General features: G+C 49.6%; 1 protein-coding gene across 4 annotated transcripts; it reads right to left on the bottom strand.

Annotated features, from left to right (window-relative positions):
• Positions 1-6,663: 6,663 nt before the first annotated feature.
• On the bottom strand, positions 6,664-14,459 carry LOC149371333 (RNA-binding protein 1-like). 4 transcript variants are annotated; one of them, XM_089565313.1, is made up of 6 exons: positions 14,318-14,459; positions 11,395-11,589; positions 10,718-10,810; positions 9,047-9,076; positions 7,114-7,222; positions 6,664-6,903 (listed from the first exon to the last, which is right to left on the bottom strand). In XM_089565313.1, coding segments are annotated over exons 1-5 (426 nt in total). In that variant the 5' UTR covers positions 14,320-14,459; the 3' UTR covers positions 6,664-6,903; positions 7,114-7,116. The 4 variants fall into 4 exon arrangements, with proteins under 4 accessions (XP_089421439.1, XP_089421448.1, XP_089421437.1 ...); XM_089565322.1 differs by lacking the exon at positions 9,047-9,076; XM_089565311.1 differs by lacking the exon at positions 6,664-6,903 and having other exon boundaries at positions 7,120-8,149.
• Between the last annotated feature and the right edge of the window lie 130 nt (positions 14,460-14,589).

Below are 14,589 nucleotides of genomic sequence, written 5' to 3'. Positions count from 1 at the left end.
ATGAGGCAGCGATGATACATTATTAGACGCACAAAATGTAAACACACTTACGTTATCAGCTGGCGTATGAGGCACCGAAAATTCGGCCTATGTCTGATCATCGGCCTAACTATACGTCCACTCCAAGATAAACACCTCTCCTATTCACCTCCAATTAACACCGCATTATGCCAGCTGCGGCCACATTATCCTTGCAAACTTCCTCATTTCATCCGCCCACTCCTACGCTTGCCTTCCCTCGGAATCCACTCCGTTATCCGAAGGGACGATCGCTTATCTTCTCATTGCACGCACTGCATACGTCCTCTACGACCTGATACGCACCACTGCCCACCCAGATGGTGCGCTTGTTTCTCAGTGCGTAAACTGCATCCGGGTGGAACGCTCCTTTGCGGCCATGTAACTGTGCTTATAGTGCAGTGCATCCACAGTCGAATGCAGCATAAAAAAAAAAGGTTGGTAACGGCGGCCCACAGTCCGCGGCGTCCTGTTACTCTGCTAGCCAATCCCAACAGTGAACAAGATAAGCCTCTTAATGTATCAAACAAGCAAGCATCATCAAAATTATCGAGCTTAAAATTTTTTCTCGTGATTAGCTTCTTGTTTAGGCAACAAGAAAAGCTTTAACGACGGTCTATCTTTTGTCACGGAGGAATTCTATTCGCCGGTCCTGAATGTGGGCGGAGCTTCACTGCAGACTTCAGTTGTATCCTACTATGATCAACATGTGTGCAAAAAGAAGCAAAAGTATGTGCGCAAACGCAGTGTAGAACAGTTCAAAGAGAATTATATGTGGAAACTATGCTGTGATAAATGTGTTAATATGAACATATAACAGTGACTGCATATGAAGAGAAACCGCAGAAGGGAGCCAATAACGCTACCGTTCCCACAAAGGCGGAGCTTAAAGGCCCGATCACAAAGCAGCGCTTCTTCCATGCCGCGCTACAGCGTCACCTACCGAAGAAGAGGGCGACCAAACACATGAAGGCATACGAAATGGCACCTCCATACGGAGGCGTGGTGAGGTCGTGGATAGAGCCCGTCAATTATCCGCTGTCCGTCGCTAATCGTCCTATTCAGCGGCGACTGGAATAACTATGTGGGGGCAAGGGGGACAATGCACAAGAACACAGGGGGCGCTGCAGCCTTCGCACCAGCTAAAAAGGGACAAGGAACCCGCCCCGGTGGCTCAGTGGTTAAGGCACTCGTCTACCGAGCCGGAGTACCCGAGTTCGAACCTGACCGCGGCGGCCGCGTTTCGATGGAGGCAGAACGCAAAAGGCGCCCGTGTGCTGCGATTTCAGTGCACGTTAAATATCCCCAGGCGGTCGAAATTATTCTGGAGACCTCTCTCTTTCTCTTCTTTCACTCTCAACTTCCTCCCTTCCCTTACGGCGTGGTTCAGGTGTCCGCCGAGATATGTGAGACAGATACTGCGCCATTTTCCTTTCCTCAAAAACCAATTTACCAACAAGCGATTTTGATGCCACGGTACAGTAGCGTGGTGTATTGTACGAAAAAAGTTGACAGTAGCTTAGCTCTGCTATGCCAGGATATTCGTAGCGTGAGCAGTGACGTCACGTGGCTCTGAGCGTCTGCAAAATTATACGGAAATTGTTGAAAATTATAGGTTACAGAGGAGACTGGTGCCACCACCGGATAAAAGTCTAAACAATAGGGAGGCAATCGCATGGCGACGCCTCCAAGCTGGGAACTTCGTAAACCCGGTCTGGGCCTATCATGTTCATAAAGATAAAGAAAACGATAAGTGCAAGCACTGTGCGGCGAGAGGAACCCTCGCCAACATAATCTGGGAATGCGCTAGCTCCCCAGGGGCTAACGAAAACATAAACTGTAGAGAATCCTGGGAAGCCCTGCTGCGGAGAGAGGCCCCTACTTCACAGCAACAAGCCATCCGCCTGGCGGAAGAAGCATCGAGGAATCAAGATCTCTTCGCCTGGTCCCGGCCCCCGTCACCAAGGCCTGCGTGCCGGTTGATGGAGACCACGGTCCGTGACAGACTATCCACCTACCTAGAAACGCACAACGCCTAAGGCAACAAAGCGAGCATTGGACCTCCCGGTGGCTACCTCCAACGCCAAACTGAAGGCGTTGGGAGCGGTAAACTCCTATCAGGAGTTGCGGGAGGCTCACCTCGTGAACCAAATACGCGGCTATCGCAGACGGTTCCTGGGCGCCGCCTGCTAAACCGCTTACACATCCAACACACATGCATACTAGAGGGGACGGAGAACATCCCGGTGCTGTGGCGCCACATGCTCTTGGTCGCTCTGCTCCCTCGTAACATGGACATGGCTTCACATGAAGGCAGACGACAAGCGCGGGTTCGCACGCTTGAGAGGCAGTATAGATATAAAGAGGGCGTTTACTACGTGGACATCACAGGGCCGTCGCCCACGGGATTCTTCATGGCTGCCGTAGTCCACCGGGGAATGAATGTCGATGGCCTATCTTTTCGGGCCCCCAATTCAACGCGAGCGGAGGAAGTCGCAATAGCTCTCGCTGCCGCCGATCCAAAATCGAGAACAGTTATCACGGACTCTCGCCGGGCCTGTGAACATTATCTTGCAGGCGAAATATCCCCTCTTGCCTCCCAAATTCTAAGACGCGCTCCCGCCGATCCAACTCGCACAAAAGTGATCTGGGCTCCTGGCCACCAGGGTCTAACGAGGCAATGAGGCCGCTGATGCGGCCGCCCGAGCGCTCACACACCGGGCTCCTCATCCTATCTCCTGGCTCAGAAACTCATAAACCGCTTCTGTGGTTCCGCGAAATCCTAATTCATTATTGCGACAGCCACCGTCTCTACCCAGTACCTGCCAAGGGGCTGAGTAAGGCGGAGGAGCGAACTCTGCGGCGCCTGCAGACAGGAACTCTTCTCTGTCCTGTCATAGCAAAACACTTCGATCCGAACACAGATGGGCGCTGCCCGCACTGTGGAGAGATCTGCGATATCTTTCACATGGTGTGGGCATGTACTCGGAATCCTCACCTTCCCCCTTCCCCCACCCCCACCCGAGAGGCATGGGAGACTGCCCTCCTCAACTGCTCCACACTGGAGTCTCAAAGGGCTCTAGTAAAGCGGGCGCGAGACGGGGCCTCGTCATGCGGTGTCCCGGACTAAGGATACCGACCATGTAGCAGGGTTTCTTGACCCTCAAACTCTCTCTTTGTAAATAAAAGTTTTTCACCACCACCACCACCAGACACCATGTATGGGTTCCGCCCACACCGCTCCGCACAAGATGTGCTGCTGCAACTTCATAAAGAGATTCTTGATCCCGTCGAGCACCCTAGCGATGACAAGGTGGTCCTCGCATTGGACTTGCGGGGTGCTTTCGGCAATGTGACGCATGACATCATCTTCTCCCACCTGTCCCAAGTGAACTGTGGGTACAACACATTCCAATACATTAAGCAATTCCTCACAGATCGGCAATCATATATCCGACTCCAAGACAGTGAACATTGCCCGTACCAACTTGGTACACAAGGGACTCCACAGGGAGCAGTCCTCTCGCCTCTTCTCTTCAATCTGGTCATGATGAAGCTCCCTACCCTGCTGGGTGAGGTCCCGGGTGTACAGCATGCCCTGTACGCGGACGACATCACCCTCTGGGCAACACACGGTTCGGTTGGAGAAATCGAGGCCAACCTGCAGCAAGCGGCGGCTATTGTGGACGATTATGCACACCGCTGCGGCCTTGAGTGCTCCCCGAGCAAATCGGAATTCGTGCACATACGTCCCAATCCAAGGTGCACAACAAAAATTGCCCTCTCCCTGCTTAGTGGCCCGATACCTGAACACGATGAAATCAGAGTATTGGGACTCTGCATACAAAAGAACCGCAAGATTGACATCACGCTGAAGAAACTCCGCAAGGTGGGGGATCAGGTGGGCCGTATGGTCCGCCGGGTATCAAACAAACGAGGGGGGTTGCGATGCAAAGACGCCCTGCGGCTGGCCAATGCATTCGTAACCAGTCGAATCCTGTATTCGGCACCGTACCTCCACCTGCGCAAATGCGATGAGAACGCTCTCGAAGTGATTCTCCGAAAAATCTATAAGAGAGCTCTCGACCTCCCAATTGCAACATCCAACCAACGTCTCCTCGGCCTGGGGATGACGAACACCTTCGGGGAGCTGCGCGGAGGCTCATCTCAGCAATCAATACTTGCGGTTACGCAAAACACGTGCGGGTAGCCGCCTACTGACCCGCCTCCACATCAATTACACAACCCAAGAGGAGAAGCGGGTATCCATGCCCGAGGCCTGGCGCTTCGCACTAAAGGTTCGCCCCCTCCCCAATAACATGACAAAAGATGCCCATGATGGCCGCCGCCTCGCACGAGCGGAGGCAATTTCCAAGCAGTATGGTGCTCGACCAGGGGTATTTTACACGGACGCGGCCGGTCCACACCATGGGGGTTGGTACACGGCTGCCGTTGTCCACCAAAACAACCCAGTTCAGGACCTCACCTTCCGTGCCCTCAACATTACATTCGCGGAGGAAGTTGCTATCGCACTTGCAGCTGCGGATCCAGCGTCCCGAGTCATTATCACCGACTCAAGGGAAGCTTGCCGCAATTTTGAACAGGGCCAAATTCCAGATCGTGCTTTCCAAATTTTACACAGATGTGAGTACCGGGATTTCCCAACCCGGCGCACCATCATCTGGGCCCCAGCACATGCGCCGATAGAGGGAAATAAGGTAGCGGACACTACCGCCCGCGCGCTTAACCACCGGGCATCGCCTCTCTCGCCGCCTGATCCGGCTACTGATTTTAATCCGGCTATAACTTATCGGGAGATCTCTCTCCTGTATCAAAACGCTCACGGCCGATACCCACCTCCCTGTAAAGGCCTCAAGAAGGCAGAGGAGCGTTGACTACTTCGCCTCTACACCAACACAGTACTGTGCCCGGCAGTGCTCAAACATTTCAATTCGGCCTTTTCGGGCGAGTGTCCACACTGTGGGGAAGTGTTTGCGGACACGTATCACATGGTGTGGGCATGCCCTGTCAATCCTGCTTTCCCACCCCACCCCCACCCCCCCCCCCCCCCCCCCCCCGAGAGGACTGGGAGGCTGCCCTGCTCGGCTGCTCAACTCTCCAGGACCAACGAGCCCTGGTGACAAGAGCCCGGGCCGCCGCGGAGGCCACAGGGGTCCCGGACTAGGGATCCCTCCTAGTGATTGTGAGGGCCGGCCCTTCAGGCACGGTCCAAGCAATACCTCTGTATATAGTATAAATAAATATTTTACACCACCACCACCACCCGGGGACGGGGAGTAGGAGGCTTCCTTGTCAGGCGGAAAATAAAGTTATCATCATCATCGCCGGCGGCAGCGGCGAGCCAGCTTTGGGCGAGCGCGCGCGTCAAGGCGCACAGCTGTCAGGAGTGACGTCACTCCTCGCGCATGCGCAGTATGGTCGACGGAGGGAGCACGCGAAACGGCGAGACTGTGGCCAATGTTGCTCACGCTACAAAACTATGATCCTTTGAACGTAAATATGGTTACTGAAGCAGAGCGGCAACCGCTGTACTGAGCAAACCAATGTTCCCTTCGTGGCCAGCGAGGAAAAGAGGGCTAATTGAAATGAATAGGATGTTGTGCCTTATACGCGTTTGAAGCATAAAGATGTCATGCCAGCGTCATTAGACCACGAGCTAAGCACTTGCAGTGCGGTAGCAATTCACGGCAGACCATCGCGTCGATTTCAGTCGGCAATATAGTATCCCTTGCGACTTAACCATTTTTCCAGCTGCGCGAAATTTCCCCGACAATTGCAGGTTTTCCAGGGGCCGAATTAGGGAACGATCCCAATTTCAAAACAGGCGCAAAACGATCGCAAAGCCCCGCTTCTTTCGGTCGGCACGGACTAGCGGACATATCGACCAGCAACTGCGGGGCCAATAGATTCTTTTGCGACAGTTTTGCAGTTTGATCGCTCCGCAATTCGAACCCCGGATACAGCGTGGTTTTATGGCTTTCGTTCCTTCTTTGCCGTTTTCCCCTCGAACTCGCAGTTTTAGTATTCCAGAAGGCTGTAGAGTTTACGCGCCGTTCATTGCCAGTCTTCGCAACGGATACTACCAGACTACGATAACCTTTACCCGGTAACCTTCACCGAGAGTTAGCGCTCAAAAAACAGCGAGGCTTGGCCCACGGCAAATTAAAGGCCGGTTACCGGCTCAAGGCCCTGCCAGTGCTGCGTTCCACAGCCATTCAGGTTTGAGGCAGAGCTTCTAAACGCTGCCATATCAATAAAATTCTCGCCCACTATTTTCGAGAAACGGTTACAATTTTGATATCAGCCATTGTGTGGTATAGAACATGTAGATTGTCTGAAATAGTGACGCTCCACTTAACTAGTGCATCCCATGACCGCTTGATGACACCACCCTATTTCAATTGCAAGTACACTAGCACACACCGCCGGCTTTTCTCGTAATGGGGCTAGTAATGCTTTCATGTCATAAATCTCAACTTGTGCTAATCAATGCACACGCATGTGATAAGACGCCCAGTGAGGCCTTTACAGCCTCACTAAAGTGACTACCGCACCTGATTAACATTTCATCAATGGGCCAAATGACTGACTTGTCATGCAGCAAGCACAAACAAGCAACACAGGTTGGAGTTGGAAAGTCTTTAATGGGACGATAGCCAATTCATGATGGACACTACACAACACATCGTGGTTCTGATTTTCATCTCTCCACTATTTTTTTTTGCTGGAAACAAACTTAACATGACAAAAAAAAAGTAATGGAATCACACAAGCAAGATGGTGGAAACGGCAAGCCCATTCTTCTGTCTTCCCACAGTTCTTCACAGGATGCCAGCAGCACAGCAGAGAGGCCAGTCCTCGGCCCTGCGTAGTTGGGACGCCACCCTTGCGCTATAGATCACTGCCGACTCTCGCAAAGCGAAGCAGACGCATGCGATGCGAAGAAGGCTCGCTGATAATGCTTTTAAGCCGAGAGGCGTCAACAGTATTCGGCGAAGGACGCAGGTCTTTGTTGGCAAGTCGATGAGCAGATATCTGCAGCGCCCTGGAATGCAATAAACTCAGGCTGCCTACCTGTCAACGCCTCTCCCGAGAGAGGGAGCGGCTTCCAGTGGACCTGCGCAAGCTGCGGGAGCGGCTACGGCTGCGGCTTCGGGAGTAGCGTCTTCTTGGAGAACGAGACCTGCAACGGCAGTTTAGGAGTTGAACCACTGCCCTAAGTGCAGGTTACAACAACTAGACCTAAGTGTCAGCCCACCACAACGGTACCCGCTCTTCGTTAAAGCATTCCAAGCCCATGCATCTGCCAATCAGGATCTTTTTACCAAATGAATGGTTTATTCATCTACTTATGCCCTCACAGCACCAACCAATAACAGCCTCTCCATCAGGCAATAGCTCCTTCCTCGACCAGCGCGAGCTAATCCTGTTTTGTACCCATGCGTTACCATCCTGCCTGCACGAATCCTTACATGCTCACTACGTGCTTACACGAATGTTAACTCAAACACAGACATAAACTGCTTTCTAGTTTTATGAAGAGCTAAAAAAATCACCTGTGCAAGGCAGCAAACTGGAAACTGTGCTAAAAGACAAAACCTCTCGCTGGTCAGATCAGATTTGCACAGCACACAGAGGGGCACAGAAGGTGCCCAGCAAAAAGGCCTGCCTCTCCCCTCCCCCAACTGCCAGTGACGCGAAAATGACATACAAACGGGTAACCTGTGCCAGTGGCAAAGAAGAGCGTTGAGCGCCGACCGGCCAGCTAGGCGAGCGGTGGCGAGCGAAGGGGGGCACGAGAAGGGAAGAAGGCATCTGCCGCTGAATGCGCTGCCATCCCCCAGCGGAAGTGTGTTGGTTGGGGAAGCTGTTGGCGCTGGCATTGCTGCCTTGATTTGCTCGCACGGGGGCGTCCCGACGTTTTCTCTCTCTCAAGGGGTGAGGGGGGTTGGTGGCTCAGCCAGCCGCGTTGGCGGCAAACCCTTCCCGCGCAGCGAGATAGAAGTGTGGCGGTGGTTGTAGTTGACGGAGGAGAAAGGTGGTGGTGGTGGTGGTGGGTTGGGTCACTTTAGTCCCTCGGGGGGCAGAGTTAGAGATGATGTCGCATGCCCTGTAAGATGCCCCGTCACGAGAATCATTACAGGAACCTGCACAGCAATGGCCCAAACGCCAAACCCAGGCACCAAGTGTGCCAAGTTTAAATATACATCACAAAATATTGCATGAAGTGTGAAAAAATAGGCAACAAAGGCTTTACGCATTAATGCTATTCCTAGACGCTAGCCTTAATGAAGCAGTACAGGTTACAAAGAGAACTTGTCTGGCATTAAGTCTGACAAGCTGTCATAAATGTTACGAAATGCTGAGCAATTATCAAAAAAATGGCAACAAAAGCTAGTACATTATGTCTATATCTAAGCCACACTGCAGTGATCATATTTAAACAAAGCAGTGCCAACTACAAAATGAACAATTTATCTCGGCATCAAGTGTGACAAGCTCAGATACACATCTTTACAAAATGCTATGTAGAATATATAATAGGTAACAAAGGCTTACAAATTATCGCCACACTATTTTCAACAATGCTGCGCCAACTACCTAAACCAGCTCACCAACAGCAGTATGAGCTTCAGCCAAAATTTGTTCAAAATATGACACGCAACACAAGACTTGCAACACTAACACTATAGGACAAAGGAACAGCCTATTGTCACAAAAAAGTCACTGGCTGCCTGGGCTTGGGCATGGCCTTTCCACTTATTTACCAGAGGTCAAAACAAGATAACAGTCGTTTTCATCGCAGCATCTAATATAAGCAATCTAAGGACTCTCCTCCCACCACCAACATTTTGAGCACAACACCTGCAGGTACAAAACAAGACCAGCAAAGAGGTGAAGAAACCAAAGCGCAGTAAAGCATGTCACTAGGGTCTAAGCAGTGACAAAAAAAGCACAAGGACCAACGGACCAACCAGGCACACAATCAGCCCGGAAAAAAACCTACCTGGACCGCCTAGCTCCATAACCTCCGTAGCTAGAAAAGCAAAAGAAAAAAAAGGAGGGACACAGATTTGGCATGCGTCTTTAACAAAACGATAAAGCTCAGACGTTTCTTCAGAAGCAAATTAAGACTACAAATCTGAGAACGCAGCTGCCCTTGTCCAGCCAAGTTTTAGGTTACATTTTGTGCACTCTATGCAAAAGCGACACAAAATTCAAAATCAGATGCATATCCAGTGTCAAGCCAAATTGAACCAGCAATGATCCAAGCTAGCTGACACTTTCCAGCAAAGAAAGGAAATAAGCGGTAAACAAGCTCCCAACCACGTAACACAAAAAGTATATGCTGCAAAGTCTGAAATAAACTTATTGTAATACAAGATGAGCTTGCCAGTGACTAATCAAGATACCAGCTCATTTAGCACTACAGTGAAATCTCATTTCCATGAACCTCACATTAATGATTATTTCAGATTTACGAAGCTCCCATAAATCCCTGCCAGAAGCCAATACTTGCAATGTAAAAATATTTCATTGCTTTGAACTCCAAGTTACCAAATATTTCAAAAGAACATGGGAAATTTATTTGCTCACCTATAATAAAGCCACCTCATTATTACAAACTAACCTTGAAGTAACAGGCCCTAAAGTCAAGCGCCTACTGAGACCAGATTTAAGACATCCTGACTATGCTGCTAGCTACCATCATCCATCTCGTACCAGATTAGTTACGGTTTATGGCGTTTAGCATCCCAAAGCGACTCAGGCTATCAGGGACACCATAGTGAAGGGCTCCAGAAATTTCGACCACCTGGGGTTCTTTACCATACACTGACATCGCACAGTACACGGGCCTCCAGAATTTAGCCTCCAAAATTCTACCACCGCGGCTGGGATTGAACCCATTTCTTTCGGGTCTGCAGCCAAGTGCCATAACCACTCAGAAATACGGTGGCTCGTACTACAAATTGGGTACAGGACTATCGATGGAAGGAGCAAATGGTGTGCAGAAGCACGGGACTTCCACCCCATTTTTCTTCACTTACAGGTGTAGCTTGGTTTTACTGTTTGTGCTTCTGCCGTCCTGCGTGCTCAGTCGTGCCAGCGAGCTTCATGCAGCACTGGGACAAAGTGCTTGCTGACACTAAGTCCTGACACCCGATTCAAGAGGAAGCAACTACTACTTTCACAGAAGGAGAAGGAACCCCTACTTTGCTCCCAGAGACCTCCCAGAGACCTGGCCTCCATCAGCAAGCTTTGCACCGTTACCTGATGCTGTAAAGATGTTCCCCATGATGTACACAAAAAAGTTGACATCGAAAATTTCAACCTAGCATGTGCCCTTTCTGGAAATGCGGAATTTTCATAGTCCAGTGCAATTACTAACTTCAAGCTTCAGAGTGTCAATACTCTTATATTTCAATACAACAAAGATTCCTCATAATTCAATGTATCGAGATTTCACTGTAGTAGCTCTGAAGCGATACAAGGCAGCTGTATCAATTTCACCAATGAGGTACCACCCACACACACCAACCAGCCTCCACATGCAACATATGCACAGGGACTGTTTCCTGTTGAAGAGCCACACGAACCAGAACCTCCACCTAGTCTGCACTGCAACACATGGCAATTCACTGTGACAAGAATGCTACTAGTAAGGACCAAAGCTTACCGAGGCGGCGGCGCAGGCGGGCGCCTGCTAGCCCCACCACGGCGCGAGCGGCCGTGAGACATTTCCACCCTCACCCTTGTTCCACAGAGACGGCTGCAATGCCCAAAAGGGAAGAATGACGTTAGGCCCCCACCCATAACCGAAAAAATTGCAAAGCCAATAGGTGCAATTTCTATGCAATTCGCAGAGTGCTACAACACACAAGGATCGCATTCGCAAGTTTCTTAAAGTGGTCACAATATGGCTAAGCAAGGAAGCAGATGTGGGACTCTGCTGTAACATATAGTAGTCAGACCAACCGTCAAGACCGACAGGTGCTTACAAAATGTGATTTGGTGACTATTCTTTCTGAGGCTCCAACCTCAAACACTGCAGACCACAGTATCAGCCATCTTTCAAAAATGCGCCAGTTTGGGAATAATTGCTTGGGACGTCAAGGCAACACTGCTTGTGCATCACAGCAGTCGCATAGCAGCTGTGCTCAAAAGCAGCAGCCACAAACCGCTTTTACAATGCTTCAACCAACCAGCGAGTAATTTTCCCTTGAAGGATCAATGTTACAATATGGGCCCATTAGGTGAAGTAATGTTTTATGAGAAGATAATCTACTCAAGCACCACAGGTCATCAACAGGTAGGTACCCAGTGGGACAGAACCACGCACTTCATTGTGCTCACCTGCCATCCAAAGCACGGCAGGCATCCTCAGCATCGCGAGAGTCTTCAAACTCTACGAAAGCAAAGCCTGGTGGGTTGCGGGCCACCCAGACATTGCGCAAGGGGCCAAACTTGGTGAAGGCCGCCTCGATCTCGTGCTTGGCTGCCCCGCTCCCCAGGTTCCCAACATACACCTTGCAGTCAAGGCTCCACTCCCTGTAGGTGCAGAAAGACAGAACAAGTTTTAATGCTAGAAACCACAAACATGCATAAGACAAAACGTGCTTCCGCAACTGCTTCATCAGGTGCATTTTGAGCAGTGGCTCACAGCTACACAGCTGGTCAAGTAAAACACCTGCAATTTTGATTTTCTGCAAGTTTCCATCAAACTTGGATGTCTAAAGCGGATGCAGAAAGCACAATTTCATCTGCCAGCTATAAAGGCAATTTGTACCTATTCTACAACAGGCTACAAGGTGGCTGCACAAACTACCACCATATCCGCACAGTACTGTCGCGCTCAATATGATTTGGAAACCCGTCAGGAGTGAACCTGTCGAGGATTCCGTTTCGGCCTATGATCTTTGCATCAACGGGTAAGCGCTCAAATTTCCAGCAGTGATGGGATGGCAATCACAGCTCTTGCAGTGCAGCTCTTACTGAGCGAGATAGTACTAATAACACACGGGTTGCTCAAACACCGGAGCAAATGATTATCCTGCAAACAAAAGCAGAATTATAAAAATTAAACAGGTATATCACGCCCTGTAGCGAGACACGGGCTATGAGGGATGCTGTCGTGAAGAGCTCCGCGTTAATTTAGACCACCCAAGGGTTCTTTAACGTGCGCAGACATCGCATGAAGGTTGCACAGGCGAATCCGAAACAAAGTAGTATTAGTAGAACGATTTTTGTGCACAAATGAGAAGGGATATTCGGGCCACATGACTTATACCCCTGTCACACGGCAAATTTAATGTCATTTCCATCTAATGTCATTCGTTCAAAACGACATTAGTTTGCTGCCACACGAGAAAACCTAATGTCATTCGATGAAAACGACATTAGGTATCGAATGAGTTCCCTGAACACATTCGCCTGCGACGTCCGAGCTAATGTGTTCCCTCGACACCAGAGACTTGGTGAGAATATACACCGAAAAACACGATTACAAAAACGTCACAAGCACTGTAATATTTCCGCGTCCCTACGATTGTGCTGTCGTTCATTTATGTATATAAAAATGCCAAATAGAATTGGAAAAAAATAAAACTCACTCTCGCTACCAGCCTTGCGTGGTTAACATTCACAACATGGCGACGCCCAGCTCGCCCGCTTCGGACCGAATACTGCGTCGCCGCTGCATTTTTCGACGCGATAGCTTGCTCTAAACGGTTGTATTCGCTTTTATTTTGTGCATTCTTATCCCGCCGTAACAATATAGGTTTGAAATATCAGTCGCTTTTGAGATAAATTTCAGAATTTCTTGATGCTAGGCTTAACTATGTACGGCGTACACTGTCGTCATAGCAACGACCCCGAGCGAAGTATTTCTTCAACTTTGCACTAGAATCTACATTTTCATTTCATCCAATTGATTTACATTAAAAAAACAAAGCCTTCGAATGCATTCATTACTGCCGTTAATAAAAGAGAAAAACGTTTTTTCGGCACTCAGTTCAGGAGGTTTGACTTGCTATCGTCTAGATGGCGCCACAGTATGTTATGCTTCTCGCGCGCTACGCTACGCTACGCTAGTCACACCCAACCACCGTGCTCCCTATCAAAACTGTTGTGAGGACGGGCGGCAGTGCGCGCAAGGTGCGCCCGTAGCATGCGCAAAGCTTTTGCGGACGCACAGCTAATACTGTCTAATTTCACCATAGAGAGCATTTCACAATATGACGTCCGCCATTTGCCTGCCGCCGCTGGCCGAGGTTTGGCTTGGCTTGGACTTGTGGTGGATAGCAGTGATCACCACGTTATTGAAATCAACGTTTTTAGATCCCTCGCACAGCGCGCCTATCTAAATACGTTGATTAAAATGAGGATGAAGATTTTAGAATCGGTTTCCATTAGCAAAGCAATACTTTTTGCAACGTATTGAAGCATACATCGAAATTTTTGTATGCTGTACTCTCTTTCCATCGCAATCGCCATCATTTGCAAATGACATTAGTTTTTGCCGTGTAGCAGCGCGCAGAAAAAATGACATTAAGTCGAACAAATGTCATTCGATGAGAATGACATTAAATTTGCCGTGTGGCAGGGGTATTGTTTTCAAGCAGTACGCGGCACGACGATAAGATACGACAAAGCTGAAAAGTAGTAGATAACACGCACGAGTCCACACAAATGCAGCAGCGCAACCGCGAAATATTAAAATTCAGGTAATGCGTCGAACGCTTAAATACCACCCTATGAAATTTCCAGTTTTACTTTCTCAGAATGATCGCCAGCCAGTACGGAAACCGGCGCGCTGATCGGCACGCGCTGTTCGGCTATGACCGCCCTTCAACGCTAAAGCGACGTGTGACGCAGATCGCACCGGAGCCACCTGCACAGATGTTGTGCACGCAATACACATGTCCTAGCGATCCCCAGGTAAAGCGTGATAACAGCTTGAATATAAAACCGCCGCTCCGACCATCGCTACCACCACCTTAGCGGAACCTAAATTCGACTCAACTGCGAAACGTTGGGGCCGTCTCGTTGCACCGCGCTGTTCTACAAGTTTCGTTCGAAACATATGTTCTAAAATTAAGCGTACAAAGTGCGCCACACAAATCAAGGCAACAACGATAAACAACCCAGGCGAGGCGTAGCTCCAACTAGGCTTAGAACACTTGCGTACGCAAATTCGCCAATTATGTTCCACTAAAACGGAGATAAACAGCCACACTCTCGTTAGAAGGTGTAACTGAGAAAAAAAAAACATACTCACATCTCGCAAAACTGCGGCGTTCAGCACTTTCTTCGGGCTTCGATCACTTGAGGACCTGTCCTGCGCCTCCAACACCGCAGAACGACGCAACGAACGTTCCAATCACCCGGATGAAGAAGCCCTCTGCCAATGACTGACCTGCCACTACCCACAATCAGCATTACATATGTGTAGATGGCGCTGCTTTTAAGTCTAGAAAGAAGCCGGAATATTTTGCTCCAATAAAAATTGGTCTTGAGGAAAGAAAATGACGCAGTAACTGTCGCACATAT

This window comes from Amblyomma mixtum, chromosome 1 (genome assembly GCF_055824585.1).
Source record: "Amblyomma mixtum isolate Tamu chromosome 1, ASM5582458v1, whole genome shotgun sequence".
Lineage (NCBI taxonomy): Eukaryota > Metazoa > Arthropoda > Arachnida > Ixodida > Ixodidae > Amblyomma > Amblyomma mixtum.
This window is presented reverse-complemented; position numbering and strand designations above follow the sequence as displayed.